The sequence below is a fragment of the Entelurus aequoreus genome, linkage group LG27 (genome assembly GCF_033978785.1).
Source record: "Entelurus aequoreus isolate RoL-2023_Sb linkage group LG27, RoL_Eaeq_v1.1, whole genome shotgun sequence".
Lineage (NCBI taxonomy): Eukaryota > Metazoa > Chordata > Actinopteri > Syngnathiformes > Syngnathidae > Entelurus > Entelurus aequoreus.
The window spans coordinates 35,461,167-35,475,247 of NC_084757.1; the positions used below are offsets into that span (position 1 = coordinate 35,461,167).

Here is a 14,081-nt window from a genome sequence, read left to right on the forward strand (position 1 = left end):
ATATTGTGTCCCCATTGTTGTCCCTCCAGATATTGTGTCCCCGTTGTCCCTCCAGATATTGTGTCCCCGTTGTTCCTCCAGATATTGTGTCCCCGTTGTTCCTCCAGATATTGTGTCCCCGTTGTCCCTCCAGATATTGTGTCCCCGTTGTCCCTCCAGATATTGTGTCCCCGTTGTCCCTCCAGATATTGTGTCCCCGTTGTTGTCCCTCCAGATATTGTATTCCTGTTGTTCCTCCCAGATATTGTGCCCCGTTGTCTCTCCAGATATTGTGTCCCTGTTGTTCCTCCCAGATATTGTGCCCCGTTGTCTCTCCAGATATTGTGTCCCTGTTGTCCCTCCCAGATATTATGTCCCCATTGTTGTCCCTCCCAGATATTGTGTCCCCGTTGTCCCTCCAGATATTGTGTCCCCGTTGTTGTCCCTGCCTGCTGTGGTTAAACACAACATAAAAGTGTGTATGAGAGTTGTTGAGCAGGTCTGTCTCCCGTGCCAGCAGGGTGTGTCCCAGCTGCCGTGTGCCAAGGCGCTCCACAACTACGACGGCAAGGAGCCGGGGGACCTCAAGTTCAACAAGGGCGACGTCATCATCCTGCGCCGGCAGGTGGACGACAACTGGTACCACGGCGAGATGGGCGGCGTCCACGGCTTTTTCCCCACCAACTTTGTGCAGGTCATCAAGCCGCTGCCTCAACCGCCGCCTCAATGCAAGGCACTGTACGACTTTGAGGTGAAGGACAAGGAGGCCGACAAAGACTGTTTGCCCTTTTCCAAGGTAACACATCTTCTTCTTCTTGTTGTTGTGTACTTGTTATCTACCACTACACAACATCATCACTTATTTGGGTAACACATCTTGTTGTTGTTGTTGTTGTTGTGTACTTGTTATCTGCCACTACACAACGCCATCACTTATTTAGGTAACACATCTTGTTGTTGTTGTTTTTGTGTACTTGTTGTTATCTACCACTACACTACATCATCACTTATTTAGGTAACACATCTTGTTGTTGTTGTTGTTGTGTACTTGTTGTTATCTACCACTACACAACATCATCACTTATTTAGGTAACACATCTTGTTGTTGTTGTGTACTTGTTCTTATCTACTACTACACAACATCATCACTTATTTAGGTAACACATCTTGTTGTTGTTGTTGTGTACTTGTTGTTATCTACCACTACACAACATCATCACTTATTTGGGTAACACATCTTGTTGTTGTGTACTTGTTATCTACCACTACACAACATCATCACTTATTTAGGTAACACGTCTTGTTGTTGCTGTTGTGTACTTGTTATCTACCACTACACAACAACATCACTTATTTAGGTAACACATCTTGTTGTTGTTGTTGTTGTGGAAATGTTATCTACCACTACACAACATCATCACTTATTTAGGTAACACGTCTTGTTGTTGCTGTTGTGTACTTGTTATCTACCACTACACAACATCACTTATTTAGGTAACACTTGTTGTTGTTGTGTACTTGTTGTTATCTACCACTACACAACAACATCACTTATTTAGTTAACACATCTTGTTGTTGCTGTTGTGTACTTGTTATCTACCACTACACAACATCATCAATTATTTAGTTAACACATCATGTTGTTGTTGTGTACTTGTTGTTATCTACCACTACACAACATCCTCACTTATTTGGGTAACACGTCTTGTTGTTGCTGTTGTGTACTTTTTGTTACCTACCACTACACAACATCATCACTTATTTGGGTAACATATCTTGTTATTGTTGTTGTGTACTTGTTGTCTACCACTAAACAACCTCATCACTTATTTAGGTAACACATCTTGTTGTTGTTGTTGTTGTGGAAATGTTATCTACCACTACACAACATCATCACTTATTTAGGTAACACGTCTTGTTGTTGCTGTTGTGTACTTGTTATCTACCACTACACAACATCACTTATTTAGGTAACACTTGTTGTTGTTGTTGTGTACTTGTTATCTACCACTACACAACATCATCCCTTATTTAGGTAACATTTGTTGTTGTTGTTGTTGTGTACTTGTTGTTATCTACCACTACACAACATCATCAATTATTTAGGTAACACTTGTTGTTGTTGTGTACTTGTTATCTACCACTACACAACATCACTTATTTAGGTAACACTTGTTGTTGTTGTTGTGTACTTGTTATCTACCACTACACAACATCATCACTTATTTAGGTAACACGTCTTGTTGTTGCTGTAGTGTACTTGTTATCTACCACTACACAACATCACTTATTTAGGTAACACTTGTTGTTGTTGTTGTGTACTTGTTATCTACCACTACACAACATCATCACTTATTTAGGTAACACTTGTTGTTGTTGTTGTGTACTTGTTATCTACCACTACACAACATCATCAATTATTTAGGTAACACTTGTTGTTGTTGTGTACTTGTTATCTACCACTACACAACATCATCAATTATTTAGGTAACACTTGTTGTTGTTGTTGTATACTTGTTATCTACCACTACACAACATCATCAATTATTTAGGTAACACTTGTTGTTGTGTACTTGTTGTTATCCATCAGTCTTATTTCATGACAACATTGTTGTTTGATTGAAAAGTGAAATATGTTACATAACTTTTGATGTCCAAATAAAGCCAACAATGACATGTTTGTGGTTCCTTTTATTTTGAAAGGTATGATTTTGGTCAGGTGACCCTCAGGTGAGTCAGAAGAAGAAGCTTCCTTCCCTCACGCAGGTGTGTTGTTGTGTTGTGTTGTGTTGCAGGACCATGTTCTCACCGTCATCCGCAGAGTGGATGAGAACTGGGCAGAGGGCATGCTGGGAGATAAAATTGGCATTTTCCCCATCTCCTACGTGGAGGTAAACAAAACATTTATTGTGGAAATATTCAGGAATTGTGTGCTCCCTTTCAACAATCATTTAAAAATTCCAGGATTTTCTAGAATTTCCCGTTTTTAGGGACATTATCCCCTTTCAAAATTAATTATTCATTTTTTCAAACTTCCACAATTCCCACATTGTTCAACCGATTCAAACCGTTCCACTGTCAAAACATTCCTCTTAGTCAGGACAAAAAAACAAGTTGGTTTAAGAACTTGAAAAATTCCAGCTTTTCCTCAAATTTCCAGGAAGTTCCCATTGAAAATAATGTGACATTATTCAAAGTTCCACAACTCACACATTTAAAAAAAAATCTGATTCAAACCGTTCCATTTTCAAAATATTCAGCCTGTTCGGGAATTGTGTGCTCTCCTTCAACAATTCTAAAAAATTCTAGGATTTCCTAGAATTCCCAGTTTTTAGGGATATTTTCCCCATTCAAAATGAAATATCCATTTTTCAAACTTCCACAGTTCCCACATTTTGCAACCAATTCAAACCATTCCACCTTTAACACTTTCAATTCAAAATCATTTTTCCACGTTCAACAAATTTCCAGGAATTCCTGTTTTTTCTAACCATATTTTAAACCTTTTTTTGATGTGATGACTCTTTTGACATCTTTCAACCCATTTCCAACCGTTCCACTGTCAAAACATTCCTCTTAGTCAGGACAAAAAAACAAGTTGGTTTAAAAACTTGAAAAATTCCCACTTTTCCTCAAATTTCCAGGAAGTTCCCATTGAAAATAATGTGACATTATTCAAAGTTCCACAACTCACACATTTTTTTAAAAATCTGATTCAAACCGTTCCATTTTCAAAATATTCAGCCTGTTCGGGAATTGTGTGCTCCCTTTCAACAATTATTTAAAAATTCCAGGATTTTTTAGAATTTCCCATTTTTAGGGACATTTTCCCATTTCAAAATTAATTATTCATTTTTTCAAACTTCCACAATTCCCACATTTTTCAACCGATTCTAACCATTCCACCTTCAACACACTCAATTCATCCTGGAAATTCAAACAACCATTTTTCCACGTTCAACAAATTTCCAGGAATTCCTGTTTCTTCTAACCATATTTTAAACCTTTTTTTGATGTGATGACTCTTTTGACATTTTTCAACCCATTTCAACCGTTCCACTGTCAAAACATTCCTCTTAGTCAGGACAAAAAACAAGTTGGTTTAAGAACTTGAAAAATTCCAGCTTTTCCTCAAATTTCCAGGAAGTTCCCATTGAAAATAATGTGACATTATTCAAAGTTCCACAACTCACACATTTTTTTAAAAATCTGATTCAAACCGTTCCATTTTCAAAATATTCAGCCTGTTCGGGAATTGTGTGCTCCCTTTCAACAATTATTTAAAAATTCCAGGATTTTTTAGAATTTCCCGTTTTTAGGGACATTTTACCCTTTCAAAATTAATTATTCATTTTTTCAAACTTCCACAATTCCCACATTGTTCAACCGATTCAAACCATTCCACCTTCAACACACTCAATTCATCCTGGAAATTCAAACAACCATTTTTCCACGTTCAACAAATTTCCAGGAATTCCTGTTTCTTCTAACCATATTTTAAACCTTTTTTTGATGTGATGACTCTTTTGACATTTTTCAACCCATTTCCAACCGTTCCACTGTCAAAACATTCCTCTTAGTCAGGACAAAAAACAAGTTGGTTTAAGAACTTGAAAAATTCCAGCTTTTCCTCAAATTTCCAGGAAGTTCCCATTGAAAATAATGTGACATTATTCAAAGTTCCACAACTCACACATTTTTTTAAAAATCTGATTCAAACCGTTTCATTTTCAAAATATTCAGCCTGTTCGGGAATTGTGTGCTCTCCTTCAACAATTCTAAAAAATTCCAGGATTTCCTAGAATTCCCAGTTTTTAGGGATATTTTCCCCATTCAAAATGAAATATCCATTTTTCAAACTTCCACAGTTCCCACATTTTGCAACCAATTCAAACCATTCCACCTTTAACACTTTCAATTCAAAATCATTTTTCCACGTTCAACAAATTTCCAGGAATTCCTGTTTTTTCTAACCATATTTTAAACCTTTTTTTGATGTGATGACTCTTTTGACATCTTTCAACCCATTTCCAACCGTTCCACTGTCAAAACATTCCTCTTAGTCAGGACAAAAAAACAAGTTGGTTTAAAAACTTGAAAAATTCCCACTTTTCCTCAAATTTCCAGGAAGTTCCCATTGAAAATAATGTGACATTATTCAAAGTTCCACAACTCACACATTTTTTAAAAAATCTGATTCAAACCGTTCCATTTTCAAAATATTCAGCCTGTTCGGGAATTGTGTGCTCCCTTTCAACAATTATTTAAAAATTCCAGGATTTTTTAGAATTTCCCATTTTTAGGGACATTTTCCCATTTCAAAATTAATTATTCATTTTTTCAAACTTCCACAATTCCCACATTTTTCAACCGATTCCAACCATTCCACCTTCAACACACTCAATTCATCCTGGAAATTCAAACAACCATTTTTCCACGTTCAACAAATTTCCAGGAATTCCTGTTTTTTCTAACCATATTTTAAACCTTTTTTTTTGATGTGATGACTCCTTTCACATTTTTCAACCCATTTCAACCGTTCCACTGTCAAAACATTCCTCTTAGTCAGGAAAAAAACCAAGTTGGTTTAAGAACTTGAAAAATTCCCGCTTTTCCTCAAATTTCCAGGAAGTTCCCATTGAAAATAATGTGACATTATTCAAAGTTCCACAACTCACACATTTTTTAAAAAATCTGATTCAAACCGTTCCATTTTCAAAATATTCAGCCTGTTCGGGAATTGTGTGCTCCCTTTCAACAATTATTTAAAAATTCCAGGATTTTTTAGAATTTCCCATTTTTAGGGACATTTTCCCATTTCAAAATTAATTATTCATTTTTTCAAACTTCCACAATTCCCACATTTTTCAACCGATTCAAACCATTCCACCTTCAACACACTCAATTCATCCTGGAAATTCAAACAACCATTTTTCCACGTTCAACAAATTTCCAGGAATTCCTGTTTTTTCTAACCATATTTTAAACCTTTTTTTTTGATGTGATGACTCCTTTCACATTTTTCAACCCATTTCAACCGTTCCACTGTCAAAACATTCCTTTTAGTCAGGAAAAAAACCAAGTTGGTTTAAGAACTTGAAAAATTCCCGCTTTTCCTCAAATTTCCAGGAAGTTCCCATTGAAAATAATGTGACATTTTTCAAAGTTCCACAACTCACACATTTTTTAAAAATCTGATTCAAACCGTTCCATTTTCAAAATATTCAGCCTGTTCGGGAATTGTGTGCTCCCTTTCAACAATCATTTAAAAATTCCAGGATTTTTTAGAATTTCCCGTTTTTAGGGACATTTTCCCCTTTCAAAATTAATTATTCATTTTTTCAAACTTCCACAATTCCCACATTGTTCAACCGATTCAAACCATTCCACCTTCAACACACTCAATTCATCCTGGAAATTCAAACAACCATTTTTCCACGTTCAACAAATTTCCAGGAATTCCTGTTTTTTCTAACCATATTTTAAACCTTTTTTTGATGTGATGACTCCTTTCACATTTTTCAACCCATTTCCAACCGTTCCACTGTCAAAACATTCCTCTTAGTCAGGACAAAAAAACAAGTTGGTTTAAAAACTTGAAAAATTCCCGCTTTTCCTCAAATTTCCAGGAAGTTCCCATTGAAAATAATGTGACATTATTCAAAGTTCCACAACTCACACATTTTTTTAAAAATCTGATTCAAACCGTTTCATTTTCAAAATATTCAGCCTGTTCGGGAATTGTGTGCTCTCCTTCAACAATTCTAAAAAATTCCAGGATTTCCTAGAATTCCCAGTTTTAGGGATATTTTCCCCATTCAAAATGAAATATCCATTTTTCAAACTTCCACAGTTCCCACATTTTGCAACCGATTCAAACCATTCCACCTTTAACACTTTCAATTCAAAATCATTTTTCCACGTTCAACAAATTTCCAGGAATTCCTGTTTTTTCTAACAGTATTTCCAACCTTTTTTGGTGCAATGACTCCTTTCACATTTTTCAACCCATTTCAACTAATCAACTGTCTAAACATTCCTCTTAGTCAGGACAAAAAAACAAGTTGGTTTAAGAACTTGAAAAATTCCCACTTTTCCTCAAATTTCCAGGAAGTTCCCATTGAAAAGAACGGGACATTTTTTAAAGTTCCACAACTCACACATTTTTCATCCGATTCAAATCGTTCCATTTTCAAAATATTCAGCCTGTTCCGGAATTGTGTGCTCTCATTCAACAATTCAAAAAAAATTCCAGGATTTCTTAGAATTCTCAGTTTTTAAGGACATTTTCCCCATTCAAAATGAAATATCCATTTTTCAAACTTCCACAATTCCCACATTTTTCAACCAATTCTAACCATTCCACCTTCAACACATTCAATTCATCCTGGAAATTCAAACAACCATTTTTCCACATTCAACAAATTTCCTGGAATTCCTGTTTTTTTCTAAACATATTTTAAACCTTTTTTTTGATGTGATGACTCCTTTCATATTTTTCAACCCATTTCAACCGTTCCACTGTCAAAACATTCCTCGTAGTCAGGACAAAAAAACAAGTTGGTTTAAGAACTTGAAAAATTCCCGGATTTCCCGAAATTTTGTAATACCATTTCTCAATAAAAAAAACTGTTACTATGTCAACATTTCTTGCCCGATTTAAACAATTCCAACACCAACCAATTCAGATCATTCAGGAAATTTATGCCCCTAATAATTATTAAAAAATTCCTGCTTTTCCCCAAATTTCCAGGAAGCTCCCATTTGAAAAGAATGGGATATTTTTCAAAGTTCCACAACTCCCACATTTTTTATCCGATTCAAACCGTTCCATTTTCTAAATATTCAACCTGTTCAGTAATTGTGTTCTCCTTCTACAATTCTAAAAAATTCCAGGATTTCCTAGAATTCCCAGTTTTTAGGGACATTTTCCCCATTCAAAATGAATTATAAATTTTGCAAACTTCCACAATTCCCACATTTTTCAACTGATTCAAACCATTCCACCTTCAACACATTCAATTCATCCTGGAAATTCAAACAACAATTTTTCCACGTTCAACAAATTTCCATGAATTCCTGTTTTTTTCTAACCATATTTCCAACCCTTTTTGGTGCGGTGACTCCTTTCACATTTTTCAACCCATTTCAAGCGTTCCACTGTCAAAACATTCCTCTTAGTCAGGACAAAAAAACAAGTTGGTTTAAGAACTTGAAAAATTCCCGCTTTTTCTCAAATTTCCAGGAAGTTCCCATTACACAACTCACACATTTTTTATCCGATTCAAACCGTTCCATTTTCAAAATATTCGGCCTGTTCAGGAATTGTGTGCTCTCCTTCAACAATTCTAAAAAAATCCAGGATTTCCTAGAATTCCCAGTTTTTAGGGACATTTCCCCCATTCAAAATTAAATATCCATTTTTCAAACTTCCACAGTTCCCACATTTTTCAACCGATTCAAACCATTCCACCTTCAACACATTCAATTCATCCTGGAAATTCAAACAACTATTTTTCCACGTTCAACAAATTTCCAGGAATCCAACCTATTTTGGTGCGATGACTGACATTTTTCAACCCATTTCAACGGTTCCACTGTCAAAACATTCCTCTTAGTCAGGACAAAAAACCAAGTTGGTTTAAGAACTTGAAAAATTCCCGGTTTTCCCGAAATTTTGTAATACCATTTCTCAATAAAAAAAACTGTTACTACGTCAACATTTCTTGCCCGATTTAAACAATTCCAACACCAACCAATTCAGATCATTCAAGACTTCATGCTCCTAGTCATTTTTTAAAAAATCCCACATTTCTCGAAATGTTTAAATTTCCAGGAAGTTCCCATTGAAAAGAATGGGACATTTTTCAAAGTTCCACAACTCACACATTTTTTATCCGTTCCATTTTCAAAATATTCAGCCTGTTCAGGAGTTACGTGCTCTCCTTCAACAATTCTAAAGAATTCCAGGATTTCCTAGAATTCCCAGTTTTAGGGAAATTTTCCCCAAAATGAAATATCAATTTTTAAAACTTCCACATTTTCAACCAATTCAAACCATTCCACCTTCAACACATTCAATTCATCCTGGAAATTCAAACAACTATTTTTCCACGTTCAACAAATTTCCAGGAATTCATGTTTTTTCTAACCATATTTCCAACCTTTTTTGGTGCTATTACCCATTTCAACCGTTCCACTGTCAAAACATTCCTCTTAGTCAACTTGAAAAATTCCCGGTTTTCCCGAAATTCCGTAATTTCTCAATTAATAACTATTTCAACATTTCTTGCCCGAATTAAACGATTCCAACACCAACCAATTCAGCTCATTCATTTTTTTTTTTAAATCCCGCTTTTCCAGAACTTCTTAAATTTCCAGGAAGTTCCCATTGAAACGAATGGGACATTTTTCCAAGTTGCACAATTTTCCCACCTATTCAAACCATTCTCACATCAACACATTCCACTCATCCTGGACATTCAAACTAACACTTTCCCAAGTTCCAAAACCAAATTCCGGTTTTCCTGGAAATGCAAACTCTTCAACATTCAAACCATTCCAACATTCAAACTATTCTTACATTCATACTACATTCTGTCAGCATTTCACTTCAACCTCAACATTGGAGCTCACAATGGAACTAATGACAGTCGCTCTATTCCGCCTGTAAAGAGATGTAAAAAAACAACAATACACAGTTGTGTAGTGTTAAAATACTGTAGTATGATACCTTGACATGTATGTAGTACTGCTCCAATACTGTACTCACCTGAGCGCCATGTTTGCTCCCAGTTCAACTCGGCAGCCCGGCAGCTGATGGAGTCAGACAAGATGTCGGAGCACACGGGCGAGGGCGGCGAGGGGCCCTCCTCCCAGTCGGGGCCCCAGAGCAGCAACAACGGGGGCCCGCGGGACAAGAAGAACAGCAAGAAGAGACATTCCTTCACCTCCCTCAGCATGGCCCACAAGCCGGTGTTGGCCCCGCCCCCTCAGCGCCACTCCATGGAGATCAGCGGCCCCGTCCTCATCAGCTCCAGCAACCCCACCGCCGCCGCTCGCATCGGCGAGATCAGCGGGGGTCTGTCCTGCAGCGCACCTTCCCAGGTGAGACCTTTGTCCTGCCGCTGAGATTATTAGTGATCGGGGAGGCCCATCTTCAATATTTGGAGGTGATATTCATTATTAGTGATCAGGGAGGCCCATCATCGATATTTGGAGGTGATATTCATTATTAGTGATCAGGGAGGCCCATCATCGATATTTGGAGGTGATATTCATTATTAGTGATCAGGGAGGCCCATCATCGATATTTGGAGGTGATATTCATTATTAGTGATCAGGGAGGCCCATCATCGATATTTGGAGGTGATATTCATTATTAGTGATCGGGGAGGCCGGTTTTCGATATTTGGAGGTGATATTCATTATTAGTGATCAGGGAGGCCGATCTTCGATATTTGGAGGTGATATTCATTATTAGTGATCAGGAAGGCCCATCATCGATATTTGGAGGTGATATTCATTATTAGTGATCAGGGAGGCCCATCATCGATATTTGGAGGTGATATTCATTATTAGTGATCAGGGAGGCCGATCTTCGATATTTGGAGGTGATATTCAATATTAGTGATCAGGGAGGCCCATCATCGATATTTGGAGGTGATATTCATTATTAGTGATCAGGAAGGCCCATCATCGATATTTTGAGGTGATATTCATTATTAGTGATCAGGAAGGCCCATCATCAATATTTGGAGGTGATATTCATTATTAGTGATCAGGGAGGCCTATCTTCGATATTTGGAGGTGATATTCATTATTAGTGATCAGGGAGGCCGATCTTCGATATTTGGAGGTGATATTCTTTATTAGTGATCAGGGAGGGCCATCATCGAAATTTGGAGGTGATATTCATTATTAGTGATCAGGGAGGCCCATCAATATTTGGAGGTGATAGTCATTATTAGTGATCAGGGAGGCCCTTCGATATTTGGAGGTGATATTCACTATTAGTGATCAGGGAGGCCCATCATCAATATTTGGAGGTGATATTCTTCATTAGTGATCAGGGAGGCTGATCATCGATATTTGGAGGTGATATTCTTTATTAGTGATCAGGGAGGCCCTTCGATATTTGGAGGTGATATTCACTATTAGTGATCAGGGAGGCCCATCATCAATATTTGGAGGTGATATTCTTTATTAGTGATCAGGGAGGCCCTTTGATATTTGGAGGTGATATTCTTCATTAGTGATCAGGGAGGCCCATCATCGATATTTAGAGGAGGTGATAGGCATTATTAGTGATCAAGGAGGCCCTTCGATATTTGGAGGTGATATTCACTATTAATGATCAGGGAGGCCCATCATCAATATTTGGAGGTGATATTCTTTATTAGTGATCAGGTAGGCCCATCATCGATATTTGGAGGTGATATTCATTATTAGTGATCAGGGAGGCCCATCATCAATATTTGGAGGTGATATTCTTTATTAGTGATCAGGGAGGCCCTTCGATATTTGGAGGTGATATTCACTATTAGTGATCAGGGAGGCCAATCATCAATATTTGGAGGTGATATTCTTTATTAGTGATCAGAGAGGCCCATCATCAATATTTGGAGGTGATATTCTTCATTAGTGATCAGGGAGGCCCATCATCGATATTTGGAGGTGATAGTCATTATTAGTGATCAGGGAGGCCCTTCGATATTTGGAGGTGATATTCACTATTAGTGATCAGGGAGGCCCATCATCAATATTTGGAGGTGATATTCTTTATTAGTGATCAGAGAGGCCCATCATCAATATTTGGAGGTGATATTCTTCATTAGTGATCAGGGAGGCCCATCATCGATATTTGGAGGTGATAGTCATTATTAGTGATCAGGGAGGCCCTTCGATATTTGGAGGTGATATTCACTATTAGTGATCAGGGAGGCCCATCATCAATATTTGGAGGTGATATTCTTTATTAGTGATCAGGTAGGCCCATCATCGATGTTTGGAGGTTATTGTTATTATTAGTGATCAGGGAGGCCCACCATCGATATTTGGAGGTGATATTCACTATTAGTGATCAGGGAGGCCAATCATCAATATTTGGAGGTGATATTCTTTATTAGTGATCAGAGAGGCCCATCATCAATATTTGGAGGTGATATTCTTCATTAGTGATCAGGGAGGCCCATCATCGATATTTGGAGGTGATAGTCATTATTAGTGATCAGGGAGGCCCTTCGATATTTGGAGGTGATATTCACTATTAGTGATCAGGGAGGCCCATCATCAATATTTGGAGGTGATATTCTTTATTAGTGATCAGAGAGGCCCATCATCAATATTTGGAGGTGATATTCTTCATTAGTGATCGGGGAGGCCCATCATCGATATTTGGAGGTGATAGTCATTATTAGTGATCAGGGAGGCCCTTCGATATTTGGATTTGATATTCACTATTAGTGATCAGGGAGGCCCATCATCAATATTTGGAGGTGATATTCTTTATTAGTGATCAGGTAGGCCCATCATCGATGTTTGGAGGTTATTGTTATTATTAGTGATCAGGGAGGCCCACCATCGATATTTGGAGGTGATATTCACTATTAGTGATCAGGGAGGCCGATCTTCGATATTTGGAGGTGATAGTCATTATTAGTGATCAGGAAGGCCCCTCGTCGATATTTGGAGGTGATATTCATTATTAGTGATCAGGGAGGCCAATATTTGGAAGTGATATTCACTATTAGTGATCAGGGAGGCTGATATTTGGAGGTGGTACTCATTATTAGTGATCAGGGAGGCCGATATTTGGAAGTGATATTCATTATTAGTGATCGAGGAGGCCCATCATCGATATTTGGAGGTGATATTCATTATTAGTGATCATTGAGGCTGATATTTGGAGGTGATATTCATTATTAGTGATCAGGGAGGCCGATATTTGGATGTGATATTCATTATTAGTGATCGGGGAGGCCCATCATCGATATTTGGAGGTGATATTCATTATTAGGGATCAGGGAGGCCGATCTTTGATATTTGGAGGTGATATTCATTATTAGTGATTAGGGAGGCGCGCTAGCTTGCGGTTAGCTATTTTATCCTCCTACAGTGTGTAGTGAAGCATGTTTAGCTAGTCCTCGTCCTGCAGTGATAATAGTACCTGAAATAAGTGTACTTTATTTGTCGTCATGGAGGCCAGGACTGTTCCTGCAGGTGTACTTCCTGCATGCGTCAAGATGTAAACAAGACCAGGACTGTTCCTGCAGGTGTACTTCCTAGCATGCGTCAAAATGTAAACAAGACCAGGACTGTTCACTTCCTGCATGCGTCAAGATGTAAACAAGACCAGGACTGTTCCTGCAGGTGTACTTCCTAGCATGCGTCAAGATGTAAACAAGACCAGGACTGTTCACTTCCTGCATGCGTCAAGATGTAAACAAGACCAGGACTGTTCCTGCAGGTGTACTTCCTAGCATGCGTCAAGATGTAAACAAGACCAGGACTGTTCACTTCCTGCATGCGTCAAGATGTAAACAAGACCAGGACTGTTCCTGCAGGTGTACTTCCTGCATGCGTCAAGATGTAAACAAGACCAGGACTGTTCACTTCCTGCATGCGTCAAGATGTAAACAAGACCAGGACTGTTCCTGCAGGTGTACTTCCTAGCATGCGTCAAGATGTAAACAAGACCAGGACTGTTCACTTCCTGCATGCGTCAAGATGTAAACAAGACCAGGACTGTTCCTGCAGGTGTACTTCCTAGCATGCGTCAAGATGTAAACAAGACCAGGACTGTTCACTTCCTCCATGCGTCAAGATGTAAACAAGACCAGGACTGTTCCTGCAGTTGTACTTCCTGCATGCGTCAAGATGTAAACAAGACCAGGACTGTTCCTGCAGGTGTACTTCCTAGCATGCGTCAAGATGTAAACAAGACCAGGACTGTTCCTGCAGGTGTACTTCCTGCATGCGTCAAGATGTAAACAAGACCAGGACTGTTCCTGCAGGTGTACTTCCTAGCATGCGTCAAGATGTAAACAAGACCAGGACTGTTCACTTCCTGCATGCGTCAAGATGTAAACAAGACCAGGACT

At 38.2% G+C, this 14,081-nt stretch overlaps 1 protein-coding gene across 2 annotated transcripts in view; it reads left to right on the top strand.

Moving 5' to 3' along the window:
- Positions 1-14,081, top strand: part of sh3rf1 (SH3 domain containing ring finger 1) — a 67,282-nt gene that overhangs the window by 37,721 nt on the left and 15,480 nt on the right. The window contains exons 3-5 of one of the 2 annotated variants that reach the window (XM_062038656.1): positions 497-775; positions 2,775-2,870; positions 9,775-10,086. In XM_062038656.1, the coding sequence (XP_061894640.1) occupies positions 497-775; positions 2,775-2,870; positions 9,775-10,086 (687 nt within the window). The remainder of the gene's footprint in view (positions 1-496; positions 776-2,774; positions 2,871-9,774; positions 10,087-14,081) is intronic. The other variant, XM_062038657.1, reaches the window with a different exon arrangement.